Source organism: Puntigrus tetrazona, chromosome 11, assembly GCF_018831695.1.
Source record: "Puntigrus tetrazona isolate hp1 chromosome 11, ASM1883169v1, whole genome shotgun sequence".
Taxonomy (NCBI): domain Eukaryota; kingdom Metazoa; phylum Chordata; class Actinopteri; order Cypriniformes; family Cyprinidae; genus Puntigrus; species Puntigrus tetrazona.
In genome coordinates, this window is record NC_056709.1 from 8,139,488 (window position 1) to 8,164,933 (window position 25,446).

General features: G+C 38.9%; 2 protein-coding genes across 4 annotated transcripts in view; both read left to right on the forward strand.

Annotated features, from left to right (window-relative positions):
• Positions 1-11,062, forward strand: part of bsnb (bassoon (presynaptic cytomatrix protein) b) — a 75,131-nt gene extending 64,069 nt beyond the window's left edge. The window contains 7 exon segments of the mRNA XM_043252060.1: positions 791-2,834; positions 3,186-4,039; positions 4,246-4,357; positions 4,474-4,599; positions 4,952-5,007; positions 5,179-5,280; positions 8,074-11,062. Coding sequence (XP_043107995.1) covers positions 791-2,834; positions 3,186-4,039; positions 4,246-4,357; positions 4,474-4,599; positions 4,952-4,992 — 3,177 coding nt within the window. The 3' untranslated portion in view covers positions 4,993-5,007; positions 5,179-5,280; positions 8,074-11,062.
• Positions 11,063-14,444: 3,382 nt separating this feature from the next.
• Positions 14,445-25,446, forward strand: part of erc2 (ELKS/RAB6-interacting/CAST family member 2) — a 47,338-nt gene continuing 36,336 nt past the window's right edge. For all 3 annotated transcript variants that reach the window (XM_043252310.1, XM_043252312.1, XM_043252311.1), the window contains exons 1-2: positions 14,445-14,531; positions 17,801-18,528. In XM_043252310.1, the coding sequence (XP_043108245.1) occupies positions 17,875-18,528 (654 nt within the window). In that variant the 5' untranslated portion in view covers positions 14,445-14,531; positions 17,801-17,874. The remainder of the gene's footprint in view (positions 14,532-17,800; positions 18,529-25,446) is intronic.

Sequence of the window (25,446 nt, forward strand, 5' to 3'; positions counted from 1 at the left end):
CAGAAATGCTAGAGGGTGGCACAAAGCGTAGGCATACTGGGTCAGCCCTGCTGTCTTCCGGCTTGTCAGCAGCTGGTCAGAGAGGTCTGAGTCTTGCATTCTCAGTTTGATTCCTGTCTAAGGAATGCTCAGGCTTGTGCATTTAAAGACTTGTATACCAGCTAAAAGGAAGCCGTTTCTTCTGTCACTTCATCCAGTGTGTTTTAACTGAATTTCTTTAATGGATTATCTAATTTCACATTACCGTAGGTATACAGATGTTTTTTGTTTGTTATATGATATTTAATGTTTATTTCTTGTAAACTAAAAACTAATTCTTGTGTTGACTAATATATTAGGTACACTAAAGTTGTTACAGCTAAATAGGATTGTAGCCATTTTTATCCATGTATAATATGCAGCTTAATTGATTCTGAAACCATTAGTAATTTAAAATAGCATCATGGATATATTTAGAATTGGTTGACAAAATAGCTGTTTAGTTTTTGAGTGTGCCTGCACTGTCTTGTATAGTAATGTTTTTATTTTTGGTTTGGTCCGTTTTCTGAACCTCAAGTGCATTGTATGCCCCAGAATTCCTCAGAGGGATTTATGAAAAATGAAAGAGACAAATACTTTAATACAGAGTGAAAGACTGTAATACAACGGCATCTGTATGCAATATGTGTAATATGTTTTTACATTTTACATTTGGCATGTAAACTGTTATTATTTGCTTTTAAATTATAAAATTGTTGTAAATTGTTAATTGCTGTCATTTTTTATAATCTCTAAAATGTCTGCTTTATAGATATCTGCCATGCAGCAGCAGAACGCAATGATGAGAAAGGTGAAGAGAACTCTCCCCAGTCCCCCTCCAGATGAGACACCTGTACCGATTGTAACACCAGCAATTCCTCATATATACACTTCTCCCGGAGCGTCCCAGAGGGTTTTGCCACGTCCTGTACAAGGTGCAACGAAGGCTGGCTTGCTGAGTGAACTGAAAGCCGTAGAGCAAGAATCCACCAAATTACGTAAACAACAGGCAGAATTAGAGGAAGAGGAAAAGGAGATTGATGCTAAGTTGCGATGCTTGGAACTGGGCATCACTCAGCGCAAAGAAACCAGGGTTAAAGAGAGAGAGAGACGAGAGTTTGCATACCTGCGATGCATGGGGGATGCACGTGACTATATGTCAGACAGTGAGTTGAATAATTTGCGACTAGCTGGGGTAGCAACAGGCACCTATGAAGAAAATGGAATGTTGTCACGGCCAAGTACAGCCCCTCTTAATCAGTTTACTACTGACTTGAATGTATCTCAGTACCCTCCTACATCCACATATGTTCCATATCAGTATCCACAGGCCCAGCCCACACCCACACAACCACCCACTGCCGCCTATCAGCAGATTGGGTTTCAGACAACACCTTACCCAACCTCCTCACAGCCCCAGCCTGGAACTTTTCAACCTCATCCTCCTCAACCGTCATCATATCAGAGCCCAGGGCCATACCAGACACATAGTTATGGTCAGCCTACTTATGAGTCTGATCTTGGTTTGCAGCAGCCCAGTCACCAGGGATTCCAACCACCTCCTGCACCTTTACCAGGGCAGACCCTACCTTATCCTGCACAGAGCATTTCCTTCCAACCCCATGCAGACATGCTTTCTGCTCATCAAAGGCCAAGGCAAACCTCTCTTGCTGATCTTGAACAGAAGCTACCCACAAACTATGAAGTTATCAGTAATCCTTCAGTTCCAATAGCAACATCAGCACAAGAAACTGGATTTAGTGGTGTCTATTCTTCACCCCTGAACAATGCTTATGGCCAATATCGCCCCTCTGACCAACCTCTGACTGAACGTATCCCAAGTCCATCATCAGGATATGTAACAGATGGTGTCTATGCCACAAATCTAGAACAAAATATCCCCAGAAATTATGTAATGATTGATGATATCAGTGAACTTACAAAAGAAAACATGGGGTCTGCTGACATGTCACGGGTAGGTTATGGAAGTGAGAATGGCCCACGTGGACCAACTTATGGCAATGGCTCTGAGAATTTATATGGAAGAGCTTCAAATACTTATCAAAGTGCAGTAGACAGCCATGGACATTCAAGCACCACTGTAAGTGGTGGTACAGGCTATTATTATGATGACTATAAGCATTCATCCCGTAGCAGTGGGGGAATGGGAAGCCAAAAACACTCATCCAAAAATTTGGCACCTGCTGTTTCATCCAAACGTAGCAAACATAGGAAGCAAGGAATGGAGCAAAAGATATCCAAGTTCTCTCCAATTGAAGAAGCTCGAGATGTAGAGTCTGATCTAGCCTCCTACACCATGACAACATCAACAGGTGGTAGTTGCACTGTGGTGTCCAGGACTGGCGTGAAAAAGAGTTATGACCAACAGAAGTACTATGGATCAAGAGAGGCTTTGGAAGAGGATGATCGTCTTTATGGATCCGGACGATCAAGATCAACAGGTTATGGCATGGATAAAATTTCCTCCAGAGATTCAAGTGGTTACCGAAGTAAGTCTTATGAGAGGGACGCCATGGAAAGATCACAGAGGGGCACACATGGTCGTAGTGGCCGTCCTTCTATGCGTACACAGAACTCAGAGGAAGAGAGTCCCTTGAGTCCTGTTGGAAAGCCCATGGGAATTGGTCGTGGCTCTGTGCCAGATCCCCATGATGTACGGAATCAGTATGGCTCCAGTCATTCTTTACCAGATGTACAGGACCACCATATAAGGGATATGCCTAAGAGTCATGTATACAAGCCAGATGACCCTTACCTTGCAGATGACATGCACTGTGCTGTTTCAGACAGTGAAGGTAACTGGTGCTGAATTTAAAAATTGCTTGTTAAACAACAATTAAAAGCTTGCATGCCAATGATCTGGCTTTGAAGGTAGAGAGAACAATCGATTGGACTACTGTTGTATGTAAATGCTTTAATCAGTGCATGAAACCATATATGCCTTTTTGCATGAACTGCATGGTGTGATTCAGATGTCAGTACATTTTGTCTTTTAGTTATTCGTGTTGATGGCTGTTTTTGTTGGCTTCCTTTTTTTTCTTCAACTGTTTTTTTGGGACTTGAGCATTGCATGGCTTTATTGAGTTCATATCCAGGTTTTTGCAACAGCACAAAGTATTGACTTTCTCCCTTCATTTCCCAAAAAGCCTATCATTTGGGACAGGAGGAGACAGACTGGTTTGAAAAACCACGTGAACCACGTTCAGATCGCTCTAGACACCATGGGAGTGGAAGTCACTCATCCTCTAGCAGGAGGAGCAATGTAAAGCACACTTACCATGATTATGATGAGCCTCCTGAAGAAGATCTGTGGCCTCAAGATGAGTATGGACATCAACGACATTCCTCTTCCACCTCATCTCGAGAACACCGTCACCATGGCAGCAGTTCAGGAAGACACTCTTCTTCCCGTCATTCATCAGATGATCCCAGGTCATCTCGTTCTTCACGATCACATCCAAAAGATCCTTCCAACCGCACAGACGGCCGTGTCACTTCATCCTCCACACAGAAAAGATCCTCCGATCCACGATCTGCAAGCCACCGAGACTCCGGTGACTACTCACGTGACCCATCAAGCCACCACCATGGCTCAAGTGGACAACGGGGGCAAAGGCAGCCAGGCTCATCGAGAAGGCAGGAGCCCTCTTCAGGTTCCAGGCCACAGCAGGGTCTTGGAGAGCAGCAGCCACAATTGCAGCAAGGACAGCAGCGATCTACAGCAGGCCAGCAAATGTCTGCCAAACAAACAGGGCCTCAGCCACCTGAGACAGGGCAGCAAGGACAACAGCAACTGGGACAAACAACTCGAACACAGCAGCAGCCACCACAACAACCCGGGCAACAGCCAGCAACCACAATAGGAGCAACTCAGTCCACAACCACAGCTGCTAGCATGGGAACAGGTACAACTCAGCAACAATCTAAGCCAGGTCAGGCTCCAGCACAGGCAAGACAACAGCCAGGAGGACCACCCACTGCCCAGCCAGCTGCTGCTATGGTAAGTTTTCACTAATATCTTGGTGCCTTACCATTTATGCTATTTTTATTCTGCTCCTTTAGGTATGTTTTACATTTAATCCTTTCACATTTGGTTATAAGTGTCATGTATAACATTGCCTTTCAAACAAATCATAAATGACAAATACGTTTTTTAAATTATCTTTCTTTTAAAATTGTAAAATTGCCCTTCATACCCTTATACAGACAAAACCTGACACAGCAGCGCCTGCCCCTGCACCTACTCCTGCAGTTGCAATTGGATCAAAAGCTGCACCACAGGCTGCAAAAACACCCCAGATTCCTGCCACGGGAATTGGTAAATTTAAATAACTCTGCTAATTCAGAGTAATTAGTATAGTTTTCCTTTTCAGAAAAATAGGGAACATTCATTACTTGTATATGATCTAAGAACAAGATCACTTTTTCTTTCAGGTTCAAAGGCAGCACCCCGGCCAGGGGGCATAGGCAGTGCTGCACAACAGCCTGCCGAAGGGGAAAATGTTCTTACAAAGATCCTGCAGGGAGGAGCAGCAGAGCAAGCTGGAAAATTAGGAGATGGTACGGAACTGTGAATGATAAGCGATCGGTATTTTGGCAACAGGTAGAAAGAGATGTAATGAAGAATACATGACATGTCTTGACTGAGCATAATAATTAGTTGTTATTTAGCATTTGCCTATCTTTGATAACAGCTTGCACAATAGTCTCAAGGGAAGCACCCAAGGATGCCCTGGGTTTAAAAAACAAATGTCGGAGGCCTAAGCAGAACGTTGATCTTAGTAATTCACCAATTCCTGAGATACTCCTACTTAGGATTGAATCTATAGCCTTTGTGTTTGCAGCTCAGTTTGTTTATGATATGCCACCTGTGACCTTAATAGTGTTTTTGCTTTGGTCATCTTTCATATAGCTGTATCTGCTCTTGGGAAGAAGTTTACTTCATTTTGGTGATCAGCTGATAGGAAGGTGAGAAAATATCTTATGCATTAATCTTCTGAAAAGACCTGCATTAATTTTGTTTTACCCTAGATAGCGCTGGATTGGTTGCCATGTTGACCAAAATAAATGTATCTTTTGCAACTGAATAAATGTATCTTTTGAAAATCTGTTTTCTAATTTTTGTTTTCTGTTCTGTAGGCATTAGTTGGGGAGACTTGGAGTTAGAACTGGAAAAACCTATGAATCTACATCTGCAATTAAACATCTCTAGCTGAGGGCGGGGTACACCTGAGGATACTGGTGAGTATTTTATTCTAACTAACTTTACTTTAGAACCCAAAACAAGTAGAAGCATTCTAATCCCAAACTGAATTCTGTTTATCACTGTGTATGACACTCTGACAAATTACCATTTTAAATTTGTTGTCAGTGTACAGTTTCATTGCTTTGTGGGAGAGAGACCAAATGATTCTTTCTTCAACTTTACTACAGTTACTTTACATTACTACAGTAGAAAATACTGACCAGCTGAAAAGGTGGAGGACAGAGTATTTCCTCAGACAGTGATTTCTGGTTCTCAGTGGTCAACCACAGTTAAATACATGTGTAAATTATTGTTTTGTGTTTGTATAGAAACAGAACTAACTTATGTGAACTAACTAACTTATGTTACATGGACCAAAGACTTACGTTCACCAGAGCAATCATGTTTTGTTTGTTCACGCTCTAGAAGGGTTGCCATGTCTACTTATTATAAGCAATGCTCATAAAGTGTTTTTGGGCTTGTTGATTAGGCTCATAAAGCGATCCAGTTTATGGAGTCAATAAAGTAGGTGGGTGCATGTCGCAATATTTTGTTTTGTACTTCCAAGTTCCTACTTCCAAGATACAATTTTTGGATTTAAACCTTTTGTTAACTACTTTTAGTTAACAATACTTAAATAGTTAGTAAACTATTTAACTAGTTGTAAACTATTTAACTAAGTGTCCCAAAAACCTGTATACCAGTGGGTTGTTGCATATAAACATTAGAGCTGTAGATATATATCGATACTATATACCAATGTGTACTTACACTGTGGTTACATACTACATACACATCTAGTTACTATGTGCACAGGTTTTAGGGACACTTAATATAAAGTGGGACCATATAGTTTTAGTTGTGCTAATTGTTTACTAGTTCAGATCTGGCAAAAGTCAAGATGTACCTTGTTTCCTGTGATTGATTACACTGTGTATACAGAATAAAGACAACTCTGACACACATTTAAATATGTAATTAAGAACTAGTTGTTCAATTTGGCTCCACACACACACACACACTGCGAAGACTTTTTGTAAATGCGGTTGTGATTACCTGAATTGTTAGTGAATTAATTTGGTTGTCACTGCCTTAAATTAACTAACTTTGTGTGTGCACAGGACAAGGTTTAAGCATTAAATTGATGACCAAATTAAAGCATTGTGGACTTGAGGACAGTTGCGCCACTTGCTCAATACTAATGTCAGAAGTTAGAGCTCTGATTAGCTGACCCTGATCTGAGGCGTTCGGATCTAACTTTTCGTTCTTCAGCATGGTTGAATTGGGTCAGTTAAAGTGGGCTATAATTAGCAGGCAGATCAGTGGGCTTGGATAAGCATTAGCATCCGGGCAAAGCTCAGTCATCTTTGTGCTGAAAATATTCTGACAAGTCACATTAATCAAGACTCATTCAAAAATGCACAGTTGACCATATCAAAGAATTGTACCAGAAATTAAACAGAAACGGTAATGAGAATGTTTTAAAAAAAAATGTATTTAGCATGTGCAAGTGGTTTTGTAGAAATATTGACTAAAATTAAACTACTTATTCTCTGCTGAGAATGAGACCAGTGAGCTTACTTAATTAATTATCACATTTCTCCAGTTTCTACCTGCGGTCTGTCTCCTCCTCATACTGTCACTGGTATTGTATCATGGTGACTGTTGTGGTCTTTTACTGTCAGCGGGTGTGTTGCATGTGCAGATCCAGAGAAAGGATCGGGGATAAAACAGGTTTAGGGGCTGCTTAAATCAAGGCTAATCCGATTCAACTCACAGCTTACTATCCAATCCAGTCCAAATCCTGCTCCATGCATTGGTTTGGTTTACTCATGCAGTCACAATGAAAGGTGTGGGTGTGTCATTCCAGTCACAATTCACTCACATGAAAAAGAACTCCTCGCGCATCTCTAAAACCTCTAGATTTGATTCAGCTACTTACTGCTTTCACTTCGCGTAGTGCACGCGTCTCGTTGTATATCGTGCTATACATTACATGCATTTTTTGCTGTAGTTTTAGCAAGTTTGTTCAAATTTATAGTGAAAATGTGCTATTTGTTCACAAAAACCTTTTCATGAAGCCTGCATATTTTGAAGATGTCTGATTCTGGTACTTAGCCATTTATTTTTTTTTGGTGTTGCTGGTGTGAGAAATTCTTCCTCTTCTTCCCTCTAGTGGCTAAGAAGAGTGGTTTATTGTGTAACCTGCAACAATACAAGGTTCAAAACTGATACTGCATATTAGTCCCCTCGTATTGGAATGCACAGATAATTATTAGTTAATGTATAACTCATGAAGAACTAAACCGTGTATTAATAATACTGCATCAGCAACAAATGAGAATTCTATAGGATAGACTTAAGTAATCAATAAATTACTATTAGTTAAATGTGTCATAAAGTATTAATTTCCTAATTTCCTGTTATTAAATTAATAGTGTAAAGTCATATGTTAATTACCACAATGGGTCAAAGCATGCATGCAACTCCCAGCTATCTGCTTTAAATAATCATTAGGTAATGATTTGCAAAGGTATCACTGTAATTATTGAGGCACATGACGAACTAATACAAAATCCATAATCACAATGACATATTGTTTAACAATTACTCAATAGTTCCGTTCCTAATCATTAATAAATGGTTTAGTTCTCATGATTATCTATGCATTTGTTAAGCATTATTTAATGCATATTTGCTCAGCTGTATTGTAAAGTGTTAACATTGATACCACATACTCTGCAAAATAGCAAATACTGTAACATTTCTTTCTTTCGTCTCTTCTCCAGATGTATCATCCAACCTTGAAGTTTCAATGAAAACATTAAGACAGAATTCACAGGCACGGTCTATCCGATGATATCTGCGTAACCAAACCAACGTGGAGGCTAAACCTCTCCCAGAGTGTTTCCATAGTTCCATAGTTTCCCAAAACGCCAAACTGCCTGTTCCGTTTCAGGTTTTCACCTTTCAGGTTCCCTCGACATAATCTGGGCTCAGGTGACCCTCCCTTATCTAACAGCATGAAGATGTCAGGCAGCTGCAGTTCTTAGCTTTTTGCAGTCCTAAGGAAGACTTCTATGCCCAGACTCGAAGAGACCGTAGCAGAGAAGGAGAGCGAAATACCTTACAAAGGCTTCAAACAAACTCTGTTTAAAAGTGTATGCTCGATTTCTAAGATCTTGACATTCCAATATGGCGATGATTGACCCTCTCTATGAATGTTTTTGTTTCTTCCTTAACCTTTTTGTCACGTGTGTAATGAATGCAAATGTGTAAACCGTGGACATGGAATGCACGCACAAAAAATATATATGTATACATATATGAGATATATATGAATCCATATCTAGACAACTTTCAGAGTTCTAAGGGTGAAGCCATGTGCACCTTGTGTAAAAAGCTGGTTATTTAACGTAAAACTATCGGTCAAGTGCAGAGGTCAGTAAAATTCAGAATGTTAGCATAGTCTTGCTCGTCTTTTATCAACCATTAAGCCATTGCTACCCTATTCCAGATATTTTTATTTTATTTATTTATTCATTTATTTGCTTTAGCTTGTTATCAGTTTTGCCTAATTTTCTTTTAAATTAAGAGCCTTACTAATATTTTTTACTTGTATACCTCACATATTTTTTTAAAAGTTCCATATCATCCTTACTTGATTTATTTTGCACAACTGTATACTGCTGAACATGTACATATCTCTCGTTAACACTGCTAATGTAAGATATTGATTTGTGTATTTATGGATTTATAATTCTGGTATTTCTTTGTTTAATGTTTGGTATTATTATTTATACCTTCACATATATTTTTTGTCATTGATAATCTAAACTGTTTATAATATACATAGTTGTTTTTTTTGTTTTTTTTCTCCCTGAAGCAATAGCATGCTAATCCACACAGAGCATCATTTCTTTGCTGAAAGTGATCCGCAAGCGTTCAAGTTCCTCATCACAGATCTGATTGTCGTACATATACAGGTAAAAAAAAATACGTTTCTACGAACCCCAAACAAAACTGCACCATCACCCTCTCGCGCATCCAGAAGTTCCCAAAAACACATTTATCGGTACGTAGATCCGCCTAGGAAAAAATTTTTGAACCAATTTCAAATGTTCTATGCAATAATCCATGTTAAACCATTCCCACCGCATCGTCCCTCACCGATACTGCATTACGATGGGTTCAACTACGACTAGGGACCGTTTGTATTTACCTTGTATGTATGAAAATATCAAACTACTTTCTTTTTATTTTAATGGCATGTTTATGAAAGCTCTCGTCTTCCCTAGTTTTCAGGGAATCTGTTGCCAAAGGGTTAACTGTGTGGACTGTTGGTCTCGGACATCCACCATCTCTGTTGCTTGCAGCATGATTCTGCTCAGCTCTCTTTGGCTCCTTGTAGTGCTGTTATTCGGTCTTCGTGTCTGCAGTTTGATCAGGTGACAAGTCGGGCACACAGCTTATGCACTCGTTATTTCGTCTCCTTCAACGGAAAATGTCGTTTCACATCCGTCTTCGGTCGCAAATGTTATCGCGTCCGCACCGAATTCACATGAAGTTCACAGTAAGGTCGTTGTGCATTGTATAGCCTATCTGTGACGCTTGAGATGAAAAACAAACGAAAGACGCGTGAACGTGTACATTTGACGATGTCTTCGCGGTCGAAACTATGCTTCGGAGAAGATTCAAGTAAGCAGACTTGCCGTAAACGTGATCGTTGTACAGTATGTAGCATGAATTCATCTCCATGCCATTTATATGAAAATCAGGGCATGCACGTGGAAAGCACAAACTGTCCATCACCATTCGAGTTAGGTAGGATGCACTCGTTTGAATGCGCCACGAGGTGCGTTGATTAGAGGTGAATCTTTTCCTTTTGATACAGGAATGCTTTTTAGGCAATCATGCGTCTATACTGAAGAATAATAACTCTTCTACATCACTGTTACCATGGAGATATTCAATAACAAGTGCATGAGCCAAAGTTGCCACCACAAAAAGCCGGCCACAGTGATAGATAGAAATACTCAAACATGGACATATCCACACATACAGGCATGTGCACGCACACACACCCACCTACACAGTTACACACGCACGCACACACACACACACACACACACACACACACACACACAAACTGTCGCTGTAAATACTGACTTTGGTTATTTTGTACAGTGTTTAAATATCATGAGTAAAATGATGGCCGTCTTGTGCAACTTCACGCCGGCCTTGCTGCCAACCTTTTGTGCTTTTGTGTATAAAAGAATAATGATGATTGTTGTTATTATTATGAGAAAAAAATTATCATAGTACATGTTGCTGGCTCTCAATGACTGTTGACTACAGTGGAAAAAATGAAAAACGTACAATCTGAAATCATTTGGTCTGTGTAGGGGTTCTATATTGTGTTTATTAAATCTAAATACAATGAAAAATACGTAAGTGGCTTCCATCACGACCGCGCCAGAAAAGAGGGTTCAGAGTGATTTAGCGGCTGTATTATAAATTTAATCGGGAATTGGGAAAAACAACACGGGAAAAAAAAGAAGAAAAATGCTCTCACGAATGAAAATTCACTCACTGTTGTAAGTGCAATGGGCTAAATGTGAGTCCAGTATTCATTGTGAAATATTGTGTTCTTTTCAATGTATTCCTGTTAAAAAGATAAATTTTGGTGCATCATGTCATGTAATGTGATTATGAAAATAATGAACCTGCAATTTGTTTCCAGACTGGAGAAGAATAAAGACAAAAAATTCAAATTTACACTCTCTCTTGTGTTTCACTGCATGACACCGGGGAGAAAATGTCTCATCACGAGCCATTTCGTTTTTTAGCGGTGTTTTCAAGTATCACTAATAATATATTGTTCATACTTGGGGTTAAATGGATTTGGGGGGAGTTTGTTTTGTCATCAGAATGAAGCTGGAGAAATGTAACGTTACATCACTCGCTCAAAAATGAGTGTCCAGCTCCTGAAAATATCACAGTAGTCCAAACGACTCTCATCTCTCACAGATGAGATGTTAACTTCTTGTGAAGTGAAAAAGAAAAGTTGCATGTTTGCAAGAAACAAATCCATCAGTAAGATCTGTCTATATGAGGGTGGTTCTCCAGTAAAAAAAAAAAAGTACTTTTATCTGAATCAGGAGAGAAATACGCACAGATCAATTTCCATAAGTGAATACAGTTTTAAACTAATTAATGGATCATTGCCCAGAAGCAAGTTTAAAATAAAAATAAATATAAAAATGCATCTTTTCACTTCATAAGATGTTAAGTGAAAGACTGGAGTTGTGTGGTAGAATACTGTGAAGTTTTTATCGGCTGTTTGGACTCTCATTCTGACGGCACCCATTCACTGCAGAGGATCCACTGGCGATCAAGTGCTAAGTTCCTCCAAACCTGATGAACAAAGAAATTGATCTACATCTTGGATGGCCTGAGGGTGAGTGCATTTTCATTAGTTTCAGTGAACTACTGTTTTAAAAGTTATTTTAAATGCTAATGTAATTTACACTGCGGTCGCGTAATCCCTCTCACAACATTTGTGCTACAGACAAATGTAAATGCAAATCTTGTGGAATGTGTTTTTTTTTTTTATTGTCCTGATTAAATAAAATTAGATCTGATCCACTTTGCAACTTGTTCTGGCCGGGTCACATCTTACAGTTTTGTTTTCGATCTAAAATACTGGTAGTATAAAATACTCCTAAAATACTGTCCCTGCTCACAATGTAAAATTATATATTCTTTACACAATTTCGTTGAAGAGGCGTCGATGCAATACTTAACGTGACCGCAAGGTGTCATCAGAGGACGGCTGTCTGAATGTTAGCCATAACGACTTGAACATGCGAAAGCTATGAAATACGGGATCATTTCGCATTTTAAAATAAACTGCGACTCTCTGCAATTCAGTTGAAATCAAAAATCGCAATCACTCACTCGTAATCAATATATCGTGCTCTGGTAATTAAACTATTCCCCTTAAGGCCACGAGCACTGTCAACAATTGATTTTATTTGGCAATCAGTGTCTCCGTTGAAAATGATGGGCAAAATAATGATCCTGTGGGAAGACGTCACTAAATGTTTAAATCATCTATCTGCTACACAGAGATTGTGCAACCATTTCCCGCCTTCGAACACGTGTTCGGTTAGAAACCGTGCTTCATGTCGTCGTATAAGATCGATGGAACGTTCGGAGGAAACGTGCTAAACTTAAACGAGCGTGAAGAGTGTAAGAGCTCAGGCCTCGACGTGCCTTCTGTTAATGGACCTATGATGCGTGTTTGTGTAACTGTGCAGGCTGCGTGTTTTCTTGTCCACCCACTGTCACGCACACTTACCGTCAACACACGCGTTAAATCCCTCCGCGCCGGGAAGGCTTGTAGCACGTAAAGGCGCTGTGATGAGACATTACTCCCATCATCATCATCCTCATCACCGAGGGACTAACAGAGCTGGTTGGTAAGGTTGAGTCACGAACAGGCTAATTAAGTCAACTTCACAGGCCACAATGAAATTATCATTACGTTTTAGAAGAAACTGAGTTGAAGCTGTTTAAAGTGACAATAGACTCTAAACAATACTGTCACGAAGAGATTTATTTAGACTCCTAAGCGTGTGTTTTTCTCAATACAGTTCTGAATCTGAACACTGTATGGGTTTAATGTCTTGCGATTCTATTTCCAGAGTGGTCGAAACGGTCTCTAGTTAAATCGCGCTCACAATCCTTCTATAGCGCGTCGGGTCTCGGTTAATAGTCGAAGTTCATCTCTTTGTACAGACGGAGCTCTGCTCCCGCAAGCATCGCGTCCAGAGCGAGCGCTGGAGGGGAAGTCTGTGACAGTCAGCCAATCAGAAATCACCGGAGGCATCAAAGCCAATTACAGCAGGGCTCACGTGACCGCACTCGGCCGCGTGTGATTGGCGTGACCGCGGACGGCGAGCAGCTCATCCGTCAACTTCGTGCAAACTTCTTAGACGTGACCTTCACAGAATTCATAACGAGAACAGCGGTTATTGCCAAGTAGACTTGTAACCTTTTAATGGTGTGAAAACGTAACTAACGATCTAAATAAATAGCTAAATAAATTAAGATATTCAAAAAATAGACGGAAATAATTGAAGGGGACAGAATGGAAGGTTACAGAACTACTAATAGGCCTAATATGAAGAGTTCATTTGCAAAAACAGATCACTTTTTAAACACTTTTGCAAAATCCCATTTTTTCATTGTGCCTTCCTGCAGTTGGGTTGTTTTGACTGGGTTAAAAGCAGCTTTAAAGCTCACTAACGCAATAAAACGCAATAACTAGGCTACATGGTAACATATTTAAAAAAAAAAAGTATTTATAAGTTCTGTTTTTCATATATACACATATGTATTTACACACACTCCGACAATGCTTGCATATATAAATAATAAATATAAAGTTGGAAGTAGCATATAATTTCTAAAAGTAGAATAGCCTCTCTCTCTCTCTCTCTCTCTCTCTCTCTCTCTCTCTCTCTCTCTCTCTCTCTCTCTCTCTCTCTCTCTCTCTCTCTCTCTATTAGTGCTTTCAAATGATTATTCATGATTGCACACACACACACACACACACACACATATATATATATATATATATATATATATATATATATATATATATATGTGTGTGTGTGTGTGTGTGTGTGTATGTAATGTATATATATATATATATATTTTGAATAAATGTATATACAATTATATATTTATATTATCGCTGTAAAGAGATGGTTTAGGTGTAGGGTAGGTATGGGCACATACAGTTTGTACAGAATAAAAAATATTACGCCTGTGGGATGTCCCCATTTTTCACAAAAACGAACACGTGTGTGTATGTGTGTACATACTTTTTGTTTTTGGTAATAGTGTGCGTAACTTAACCTTGTTTTAACCCTTGGTTTAAATCTCTCTTTATAGGCAGCACTGCTCTCAAACTGAGCTTAAGAACCGGTAATACAGTGCAATACTACACAGGCTGCATACATGCATGACAACGCCTCATGTGGTCGACGCGTCTCTCGTCTCCGTTTGTGCTGGCCCTTTAAATCGGAAGCTCATTTACGAGTTCGGAGGCGGAGTTTGTGTTCGAGTGTCCAATAAGAGAGCGGAATGCTGATACTGGAGTGGATGCAGGACGTGGGACGCTGATGCTGATGCTGGGGGACCAGCACAGTGATGGAGCGGCGACGACGCTGAAAAGGTAACGAAACGTGATCTCACGACACACTGGCATTCATTCACCCCAGTTTGGTGGAGTTTATATTAAAGGAGACACATTTAGGTCGGATTAATCGATTTGAGCTAATTATAGTATTTTTGAATGACGGAAAATGAGCTTAAATCCGCTGTAGTATGAACGAGATGAAGCGTCGCTCGATGCTGTTTCAGTAGCATTTAGGATCAATGTGTACTGTCGTTCTGGTTGAATATATGAACACTCGTTCATGTTAGCGTTTATTTATCCGCACGAACGGTTGATATTTTCCGCGTGAACGTTTCTGTGTGTGGTCTGAATGAGAATAATTCGATGTTAATGTTAGAAATGGCATTTCTTAAGCTTAGTAATTTTGAATACATTAATCTTTTTTATTTCAATTTAGGTGCATTACATTTTCAAATGTATATTACATTTGGTGTCTTTTTAATGATTGCTTCTCAATTAGGAAAAAACATGGGCATGTATGACCTGTCAGCCTCTAGGAGTGATTTTTGGGGGATGATTGACATTGGTGAAAGCCAATCAGAAAACAGATGTTATCCGCACAGCCAGTGGCTGAAGGGTGAGGGAGGGCTTTAACATGCGGCTTCTGTCTGATCTTCAGAAGATGAAAGAATTTATTGGTGTTTAAACAGTGTTTCTGGCAACGAACAAGCGACATTATGCGATATTTTATCACAGTGTGACCCGCAGACATCTTGAAGCAATGGATTTGTCTAACTGTCACCATTGCTTCAAAATCATTTTATTTGGTATTTTACTAAGATGTAATTGAGAAGAGAAACATCACCTTGTTTTATTTTTGCAAATGTGGTGGAATTTAAAAATAGGTCTGCAAATTTTTATGGATATGCACAGATGTAAAATATACTGTTGATGTCTGTGCATTCTTTAAAAATGTTAATTATTTAAAAATAGCCTTATCCAGTATAAAGCAATGACTAGATAAGGACTTATTTGTTAAAAGGTGCATTTTTTTAGGCTTTAATTAATTAAAGAGAAACAGTACTTACAACATTAGGTTGTTTTGCTTTTTATTAAATGCTTAATGCCAAAAAGTGATCTGCTTCAAATTGTGGCGATAGACATGTGACAAATAAGAGTTTTTACTAGGGTAAGGTCTGTGAAAAATGCATCCTTGTACAAATGGTTCCCTTATCATGAATTGAATGTGTTTAAACCGATGCACTTCGATGCTTGGCTAACTCGCATTCCATGCAACAGATGTATAGCTTGGCCAGTTTCTCTTTAACCATGTTGTGTTATTGAAGTCTGGGTAATTTGCCCTTTGTGGCTCCATGCACACACTGTTTTCAGCGTCAGAGTGGGTGGCAAAGAGAGAGTCAGTGGCTCGTGATATGCAACCCTGCCACCTTGATTAAGCCATTTATGCTGGAGAGCAGCTGGCTGCTATATATTACTGACCAAAAAAAGCTCTTTCTGTCATGAATTTCTCATTCAGAAGTTTCTCCGCTGACATTAATCAGCTCATTCTCTGTTAGCTACTTCGGTTGAGACCAAAAGCAGTATTTGCTTGTTTAATTTACGCTGTTGGCAGATCCTTTCATCCAAAATGACTTACAGTGCATTCAAAGTGTACGTCTTATCATCTGTTCCCTGAAAAGCAAAACCGTGACCTTGGTTTTGGAACGGGAAATGAAGCGTGAGAAAGTGTAGTTTAATTAGTGGTGTTTCCTGAGGCAAACATCATACGATGGCTCGTGCCAAGGTTTAGAGGTTTGAGGTAACTTTTGGGCATAACTCATCCTCCGGCATTTGTGTTACAGGCTTGAGTGATACCTCAAATTGAGCAGCTTATATACTGTAGGAGAGGTGTTATTTTACACCGGAATTGACTTAGCCTACATCGACGTTTAGCGTTTTCGAAGAGAAAAAATTGTAGAAAATGCTACAGTAGACATATCTGTTTATCTTACCGCATACGGTTGCATCAGATTAGTGTTTTACAGAATTATGTTCTTTTTTCAAGTTAAATAGCGTTCAAAACTGATTATATATGTTTCACAGTGGTGTTGTCAAAAGTACAGATCACAATGCCATTCAATTTCAAATTTTGAAAATGTTTTCCCACTAACATTTGAACGCTGTTGAGCAGATTCTTACAATTCTTACATTTTGTTTCTTGTCCATTTTGTTATTAGTAATGTATCTTAGGATGTTTTGTGACATTTAGTTGATTATTTAGTTGATGTTTATTGTATTATTTTAGTGTTTCGTGTTACCCTGCTTACCCAGTTTTTTCTTTGTATGACCCTACAGACCATCTATATAAAAAATATTGGTCGTGTGTTATTGACTAGCCTCTTGCTGAGAACTCTGATTCAATATGTGGCTGTATTTTACCACCGGTGTTATTATGGTTGTCATAAGTGCATTTTAATGTAAAAGCAGTAGCTTGGTGATTAACAATCCCATAACACTGGAAACAATGCCGCTATATTTTGTTTTTACTATGAATTTCTGGCTGCTGTTTTTACTGTATATTTTACGAGAGAGTTCTTTTGACTCATACCAGTAATCAGCCATCCAGAAAACAGTAGGTTTTGCACGGGAAAGCACCAGCAAATGTACAAATCTTGGCATTCGGGCACAGCCCTTTCCCTTTTTTTCCCTGTTTGTCCAGTATGGCATGCTATATATGGTCTCCGTCCGGAAAGATGAAGGCTGAACGCGTCCTTTCTCTGGCACGGAAGTGCACAGATGACCAGGCCATCTGCAAGACTGGCTTCGTTTAATGTCAGCATAAATGTACATCTCTCACTCTCTCTCACTCCCTCACTCGCCCATGAATGCCCACACATCCTCACTTTTCGTGCGAGTGAAAACAGGTGCGCGCTCCTCCATCATCTCAGTCACTGTTGCCATAGCAACCCTCTCCACAGCATCAGCGTCATCCCTGCTAGCAGCAAGTGGTCCCCACCTCTGAGAAAAACTGCGGGGCACTTTTCATTTTGACTCATCTTTCTGAAGAATAGACACTGGCGTTATCTTGAACCCACCTCAGGCAGAAATTGGAAGGAAGTTACGTTGTCTCTGAAATGAAAAAGGCATACAATGTCTCATTACGTTCCGCAACGGAACTTAATACGCCTTTGCATTTTGATTAGCTCTGGGCTGTTGTAAATGAAAGTGAAGAATAGTTCCAGACAATACACAAAGCTGCTTTGTTGCCGCCATTTTGAATTGTTGGACTGCATTTTGAAGTGTGTGACTTTTCTTCTCTTTTCTAGGATGCAGTAAACACCCTTGTCGATCCGTGAAGGGGCTTTTCTTACGGACTCTCAGTGTCACAGAACCTCGGGAGATGTATGGCAGCGCGCGCGCCGTCGGCCACATCGAGGGCAGCCCCGCTCGCTCCCCACGGCTGCCCCGCTCTCCTCGGTTGGGCCACCGTCGAGCCAACAGTGGCAGTTCGGGCGGCAAGACCTTATCCATGGAGAACATCCAATCCCTCAACGCTGCCTACGCAACATCTGGCCCAATGTACTTGAGCGACCATGAAGGTGTTGGATCCACGGCCACTTACCCTAAAGGCACCATGACGCTCGGTCGGGCCACGAGTCGAGCGATGTATGGCGGCCGGGTTTCGGGCATGGGCAGCACCCCTAATATCGCAACGGTGGGACTCCCACACGCTGACCTGCTGTCTTATGGAGATCTGGGCTCGCTGTCTATGCTCCACCACCAGGGGACGCCGTCGGCCCTGCTGCGGCAGGCGGTTAGGGGCAGTGGAGGTGAACTTTTGGAGCTCCAGGCGCAGCTGCGGGACATGCAGAGGGAAAACGAGCTGCTTCGGAGGGAGCTGGACCTGAAGGACAGCAAGCTGGGCTCTTCCACCAATAGCATCAAGAGCTTCTGGAGCCCCGAGCTGAAGAAAGAACGTGTGATGAGGAAAGAGGAGGCAGCTCGCACGTCAATCCTCAAAGAACAGATGCGAGTGACTCACGAGGAGAATCAGGTTAGGATGGTTACCTTACATTACATGCAAAATGAAAAGAAGTTATGCTTGAGTAAAAATAAGGGTTCTTTAGAGATTATTCGCAGTAATTCTTCCGATTAAGACCCAATTTCTTGGCTTTTTGAGATGCCGTATGGTTCTTTGAAGAATAAGTTCTTGATGTTACATGTTATATGTTCTTCAGATCACTATATTTGTCCTAGATATCAGCCATTCACAGAGGAAAAGCCCTCCTGGGCTTTTTTGTAGCACCACTTAACTCATAACCTTCTTAAGAACTATAGAAATGAAAAAGGTTCTCTAATAACATCAGATTGTTCTGTATGACCCTATGTGGAACCTTTATTTTTATTAAGAGTGAAATTTGAAATTATATAGATCATTTATTGTTTGCTCATGGCTTTTGATAAGTTTATGATGTACACTACTGTTTAAAAGAAAACCTGAGAAATCCTAAGAAAACACTGTATCACTGTTTCCAGAAAAATGTTAAGCAGTAGATTTCAACATTAATAATAAAAGGAAATGCTTATTTAGCACCAACTCAGCATATAAGTACGTTTATACTGAAGATTTGGCTTTTTAGCACAAAAATAAATTACATTTAAAAAGACGTTAAATAGTTTTACATTTAAATGTTTTGAATAATTGGTGAGCATGAATTTTTTTGCTGATTCCAAACTTTTGAACAGTAGTGTGTTATTAAATTATTACATGTTTTTTTTTTAAGTAGTTCACCCGAAAATGAAAATTCTGTTACAAATTACTCACCCTCATGTCCAAATCCATAAGACCTTCATTCATCAAAATAAAAATGCACATGCATTTTTGTTTTCTTAGCACACAAAATAGTAATCTCTTAGCTTCATAAAATACGTTTGAATCTTTGATGTCACACGGACTGTTTAAATGATGTCTTTACTACCTTTTCGGCCCTTGAAGGTGTCAGTTACGTTGCTGTCTATAAAGGGTTGGAAAACTCTCGAATTTCACCTTAGTTTGCGTTAGGAAGATGAGAAAAGGTCTTACGGGTTTGAAACAGCATGAGGGTGAGACATTAATGACAGAGGTAAAATTTTTGTTGTGAACTAAAACTTCAACCCAAAAAGTAAAAGCTGTCATTGCTTGCTCACCTTCATATCATTCAAATCTGTATGATTTTTCTTTCGCCGTGGAACGTAAAAGTTAATGACAAAATTTCAAAAGGTGAATTCTCACAATTTAAGAGCGTCATGAACATTGTTCAAAATGATTCTTTTTATTTACGTCACACAGAAAGCCATACAGGTTTGGAACGACTAGGTGGTGAATAAATGATGACAGAATGTTCATTTTGGGTAAACTTTCTCGTCAAGACTTTTAGCTTCTATTAGCTTCCTATCAGTTAAATGTACCTACTTGAGGGACACGCCTTGTCTATAAATTCTAGTGTTGCCAAGGTTGCTCTTCCTGCCTCCAGTTTTGGTGTCATCTGTGGGCTGTGTTTCTTTCTTCTCCTCTGTTCTGTGTCTCACTCAACTGTGTAATCACGATCTCACTCTTTTTTTCCACCCACTCTCATGCTCTTTAAGTCTCTTCACAGCTGATTTTTTCTTTGGGTTGTCTGTCTTTTATGTGGCACTTCTGGAAAGAGGCTCTTATAATCATTAATATTTCATCATTTAATCGGATGTGGCTCTCCGTCAATGGACACGCCGAAGCCACAGATACTGAAACACATTTCAGACAGTTTTGACTGAAAAGCCACTGCAGAATCGCATATATTTGCATACGTGTGACCGCACATGACATGAATTCTATATTTAATCTGTCAAGATGCTGTGGAGAGCAACAGTGCCTGCCCACTTTTTCATGAGTCTCGGTTCTGTAGATATTCTCTCCGTTCATTATTCCCAAAAAGAGTCTTCATTACAAACGTTATAAGCGTGAACCAAGCCAACCAGTTACAATATTAATTAAAACACTATGAATTTTAATTTGAAGTCAAAAAGTATTTGAAAATGGAACAAAAAGGCAAACACTTTGTACTTACTGGGCTTTGATGAGAGAAAGAATTCAATTCAAAGCACTGAGTATAGCATAATCAAATAAAAAATGATGGAGAAATAAAAAAACCTTACTGATTAAATCAATGTGTGATGGTTCAAGATAACTCTCGTGCATTCAACAGCTGAAGACCGAAAACATTTGTTTTGTCACAGTCTCACCTCGTCCTGTCTATCTGTGTTTTTGAGAGTAGGGCAGTGGCCTAGTTAAATCACACTCCGTCAGCACGCTGCACGAGGCCTGGAGACGCAGAAATGTCAAGGACAAATGCTTGTCTGAGAGACTTTGTTTTCCTTCATCTGATTCCTTGACTTCTCTAACACCGTCTCTCTTTTTCTGTCTCTGTGATCCAGCTCTCTATTTGGCTCCTTTCCTGTCACAAATCCTCACTCTGTGCTTCTTCCTCTCTCTTCCTCATCCTACGTCCTCTCCATCCATCTTGTTCTCCGTTACTCTATCCACCCCATCCTCTAAGGTGCCATATGGCATTCTTCGTATATCGTAAATACCATATAATTTGCATTTGACTGCCTCGCATTTGACTGAATTGTATTTCACATTTGAATTTAGCGGCATTTTATTACCAAGCGCTCGTGGCAAATTCACAGTGGTGTTGTGTTTCACATTCTTCTCACTAAACTACTCTCAGTTGAGTTTAACCAGGTGCCGTGCATATTTAAATGAAATCATTGAAATCATCACACAAACAGATCTTCTTTCTATGCAAATTAGGCTTATTGTGTTGTACATACAAAAGTAAATTTGCCTACTGCAATTATTGGTGTGTCTTAATTAAAAGAGATGTTTGTGAACATTTTCTAGTGATCTTGGCAGCGGTTATTGATCTAATTAATGTGAAAAGACCTATTTCCCGAAGCACAGTTCAACCAAATGCATTTTATGCATTTTCAAGAGCGGGTTCAGGTATCTAGAACTTCGTTATGCACTGTTTTGAACATGTTTGTGCAGTTACCTGTTTTGCATAACTCCTTTAGAGATTTGGATACGAAAACGGCACAGATAATGCATGCAAATAAAAGAAAGTTCATTCCCCCACATGTCGTTATGTGTGTATTGCAGTTAGAAAATAAAGTATAAATAGCTGGAATATGCCGTTCGCAAAAATTTCGAGGCTGCAGAAGTTTATTTGCATAAAAAACAACGCGGAGACATAATTTCCTTGCAAATGATTAGTGAATCATTTCGATTACTTTCAAATTTTTTAGATAAAAACCCTCCCGTTCTTGCATTCAGGTTTTATGTCTGAAAGACATCGGTGGAAATGAAGACTACAAATTGCATAAATTAGCAGTCGTGGGGTGAAAATGGTTTCTTAATGAAACTGAAGAAAGAAGGGATGATGCAAAATACAGCCAAGTGCTGCTGAAGATTCTCTCTAAGGTCACTAGAAACTGAAGCTTGCGAAGAACTTGATTATCAACAAGTCAGTTTATACACAAAAGGCCAATTTAACATTGGAGTGGCTTAATAAAAACCCCGGGCAAATACTTTATTTGAAAATTAAATCGAACAAGTGACATCTAAATAACCTCAGTGACCTGGAGCAAATACAGGAAGAACAGGACAAGGTCACACTCATTTAGTACTCACATACTCTTAAAGGAATAGTTCACCCAAAAACTTTAATTCTGTCATCAGTTGCTCATCCCCAAGTAGTTCCGAACCTGTATGAATTTCTTTGTTCTGCCAGACATAAAAGAAGATATTTTATAGGAAAAGAAATTCATTCAGATTTGGAACTACTCAAGGGTGAGTAAAAGATGACAGAATTTAAATTTTTGGGTGAACTATTCCTTTAAACATAGACGTCCCTTATTGGCATTGATGATTCCATAAGGATCCATAAGATTCCATAAGGATCCATAAGGATTTCATAACGTTTTCACTGCACAAAGGATTTTTATAATAGTGGTAGCTCTTAGATTATTAAAATGTCCTGTACAATAAGAAAAACCTGGTTCTTTTAAGAACTGTTTGCTGAAAGTTCCCTTGATGAACTAAAAATGATTGCTCTATGGTATCATTGTAAAAACTTTTGGAACCCTCATTTTTAAGAATAATTGAAGTTTCTAAAAAAACAGACACTAATGAGACATAGTAAGATTAATATATCTATACTAATATCTCTATATATAAAGGTGAAATATTATGACTTTGTCTGTGTGTAAGTGCCTCAGATGCATTTACCAACCCAGGGAAAAAGAAACAACTGTTTTTTTGGTAAGCCTTTCTCTGCAAGCTTGTAAAACTAGCCACTCAACCAAACTTGTGTGCATTAAGCGCAATAAGACTTAAACGAGAACTTAGTTTAGTGCTCATGCCATGTGTCAGACGCTTTCTGCTCGCATGCTTCAGATATGTGCCCTCAGAAAAACGCATGACAGAAGAAGTTTGAACTAATATGGTTAATGCATGGTTTCCATGTCATAGACATTATAATCAAAACCAAACAGATGCTTTTTTTAGCAGAGTATTTAAGAAAGCGCTGTATTCTGGAAAAGGGGACAGGGAGCGGCAGCTGATTTGCATTTAAAGAAACATTGTGCTTCTGCTTCCACTCAAAATGGCCATAAACTTCACAGACACATTATGGGGACACCTGAGACGTACATTACATGTTGTGAAAAGGGGCATAATAGGTCTCTTTTAAATCTGAGCAGAGCGTGAGATACTTTCTGGTTCTCCAGAGGAGACATTTTTGACATTAGTTGTTGTTTTTCGAAAGAAACGTGTAAGAATCAGCACGTTCTGATTATTTCATGGCTCTGTATTAAAAGTGAAAATGACATTGCATTTAGTTTGCATAAATCTAAAATTACTGCAAGCTCACTATTGAGGAGCAGATGTGTGGTGTAGAATGCAATCATGGTTACAACTCAGGGGATACTGGAACAGGGACACCGAAATACACAAATGAGATTGGATATGCAAGTTAGACAGGCTTATGCTCAGCCAATCTGTGAAAAAGTGTGTTTGTGTGTGTGTGTGTGTGTGTGTGTCTCATTTCTCCTTTGCGTGATACTGTCCCTTCTTCTGAGTCCTCAAGGTTAAATCAGGATGGTGTCACCACAGCTCCCAGCAAACACCTGTGTGTGTGTGTGTGTGTGTGTTCGTGCAGCGCCCAGAAAATGGGAAAGGACATTAGCAAAGCTGTAGGTACATATCCAGTGACAGTGCTACCGTGACACAGTTAGTGCCCTGTGGTGGAAAGTAACAAGATTAGACATGCAAGAGGTTTCTTATGAAGCCCTTGGAGTTAAGATTACGTGATCAGACATTGTATGCATGTTATTATGTATTTGTTTATCTGTTCATTTGAATATAAATGCAGCAAATCGCACACAAAATGTGTATTTTAAATGCGATGTAGGTCGCTTTGGATGAAAAGCATGTGCTAAGTGCGCGAATGTAAATGTAAAATGACTCATGGTGATGTTTTTCAAAAAGGCTTTATGAACAAAATATGCAAACAAAATGATCCAATAAAAGCACAGTATCCAGAACTAGATATGAAAATGTAGGTACATGATATCTGTCATGTAGAGAATTTTATAAGTCTACTGTTGTATAATATATAATGTAATATATTAACTTTACATTTTTAATCATAATATTTTTATGTTGTTCACCAATCAATCAATCAATCAGTTTATCTATCTATCTTTCTATATATAATATATTGTAATATTTCAGCATTTGAAAGTATAAACAAAATCTATTATTAAAGCATTAGATAAGTTTACATTTCTGCCCCTTGAAGTACATATTGTAATATATTTTGGTATTTTAACGATTAAATAAATTTAATTTAAAAGTATACATTTCCTTAACCAACTATGGAGGGCCAAAATTAAATATTTAAATAAATATTAAAATATATAAATAATTTGTTAAATGCATAATAAAATAAATATATAAATACATGCAGAAAAAAATAGACAAATATTTATTCATTTATTTATGTAATTATATGTTTATTTATTTTATTATTTAGTTATTAACTCATGTATTCATTTATTTTTTCATTTTTTCATTTATTTATTATTCATCAGCCTCTTGACTGACCTATGACTCGACATACGCCGTGCGTTGAGTCAGAAGTCAGCCGGAACTCGACAAAAAGACTGTTTGGAAGATAAATTCATGGTTTATTGCTTCATTATATACTTTTGCAAACTTAGAACACAGATGTTTGAGCCAACGTGCACTATGTTGCGGTCCATGACGTCTGGCAACACGTAATTTGCACTTTCCCACATCTATCTATCTATCTATCTATCTTCTATCTATTGTGGTAATTTAAAGGTCGTATTAAAAAGTTATTGATCTAAATAAATACCTATATTCTATATGTTTTCCTCGTGTATGATACTTTTCTTTCAAGTACGATAATTTTGAGCTTCTGGTACAATATCTGGACATTTCCAATCTGGCAACACTGATTTGAAGTGTTCAGGACTCGTCCGGTGTGCAACGACCTTTATGTTGCAGCATTTCTAATAAAATATATAGGAAAACGCGTCAGAGACACATCAACTGATCTTGTACCATGCTCAGCCGTAGCTTGTGATGCGAAACACAAGAAAAAGGCAATTAAACTAGGAAGAAAACCAAAGAAATTGAATTTGAAATGTGATGCCACCCACCGAGTGACATGCCCACAACCTTAACCCCCGAAAATGAAATGTGCACGAAATAAAAAAATAAATGCTTGAATATATAAATGATTGATTGATTGATTGATTGAAGGAATAAATAAAATAATAAACATATAAATACATATTTATTTCTGCATTTATTCATTTCAACATTAATTTAAATTCTGTACAAATAGTGCTAAGCAATTTCAAG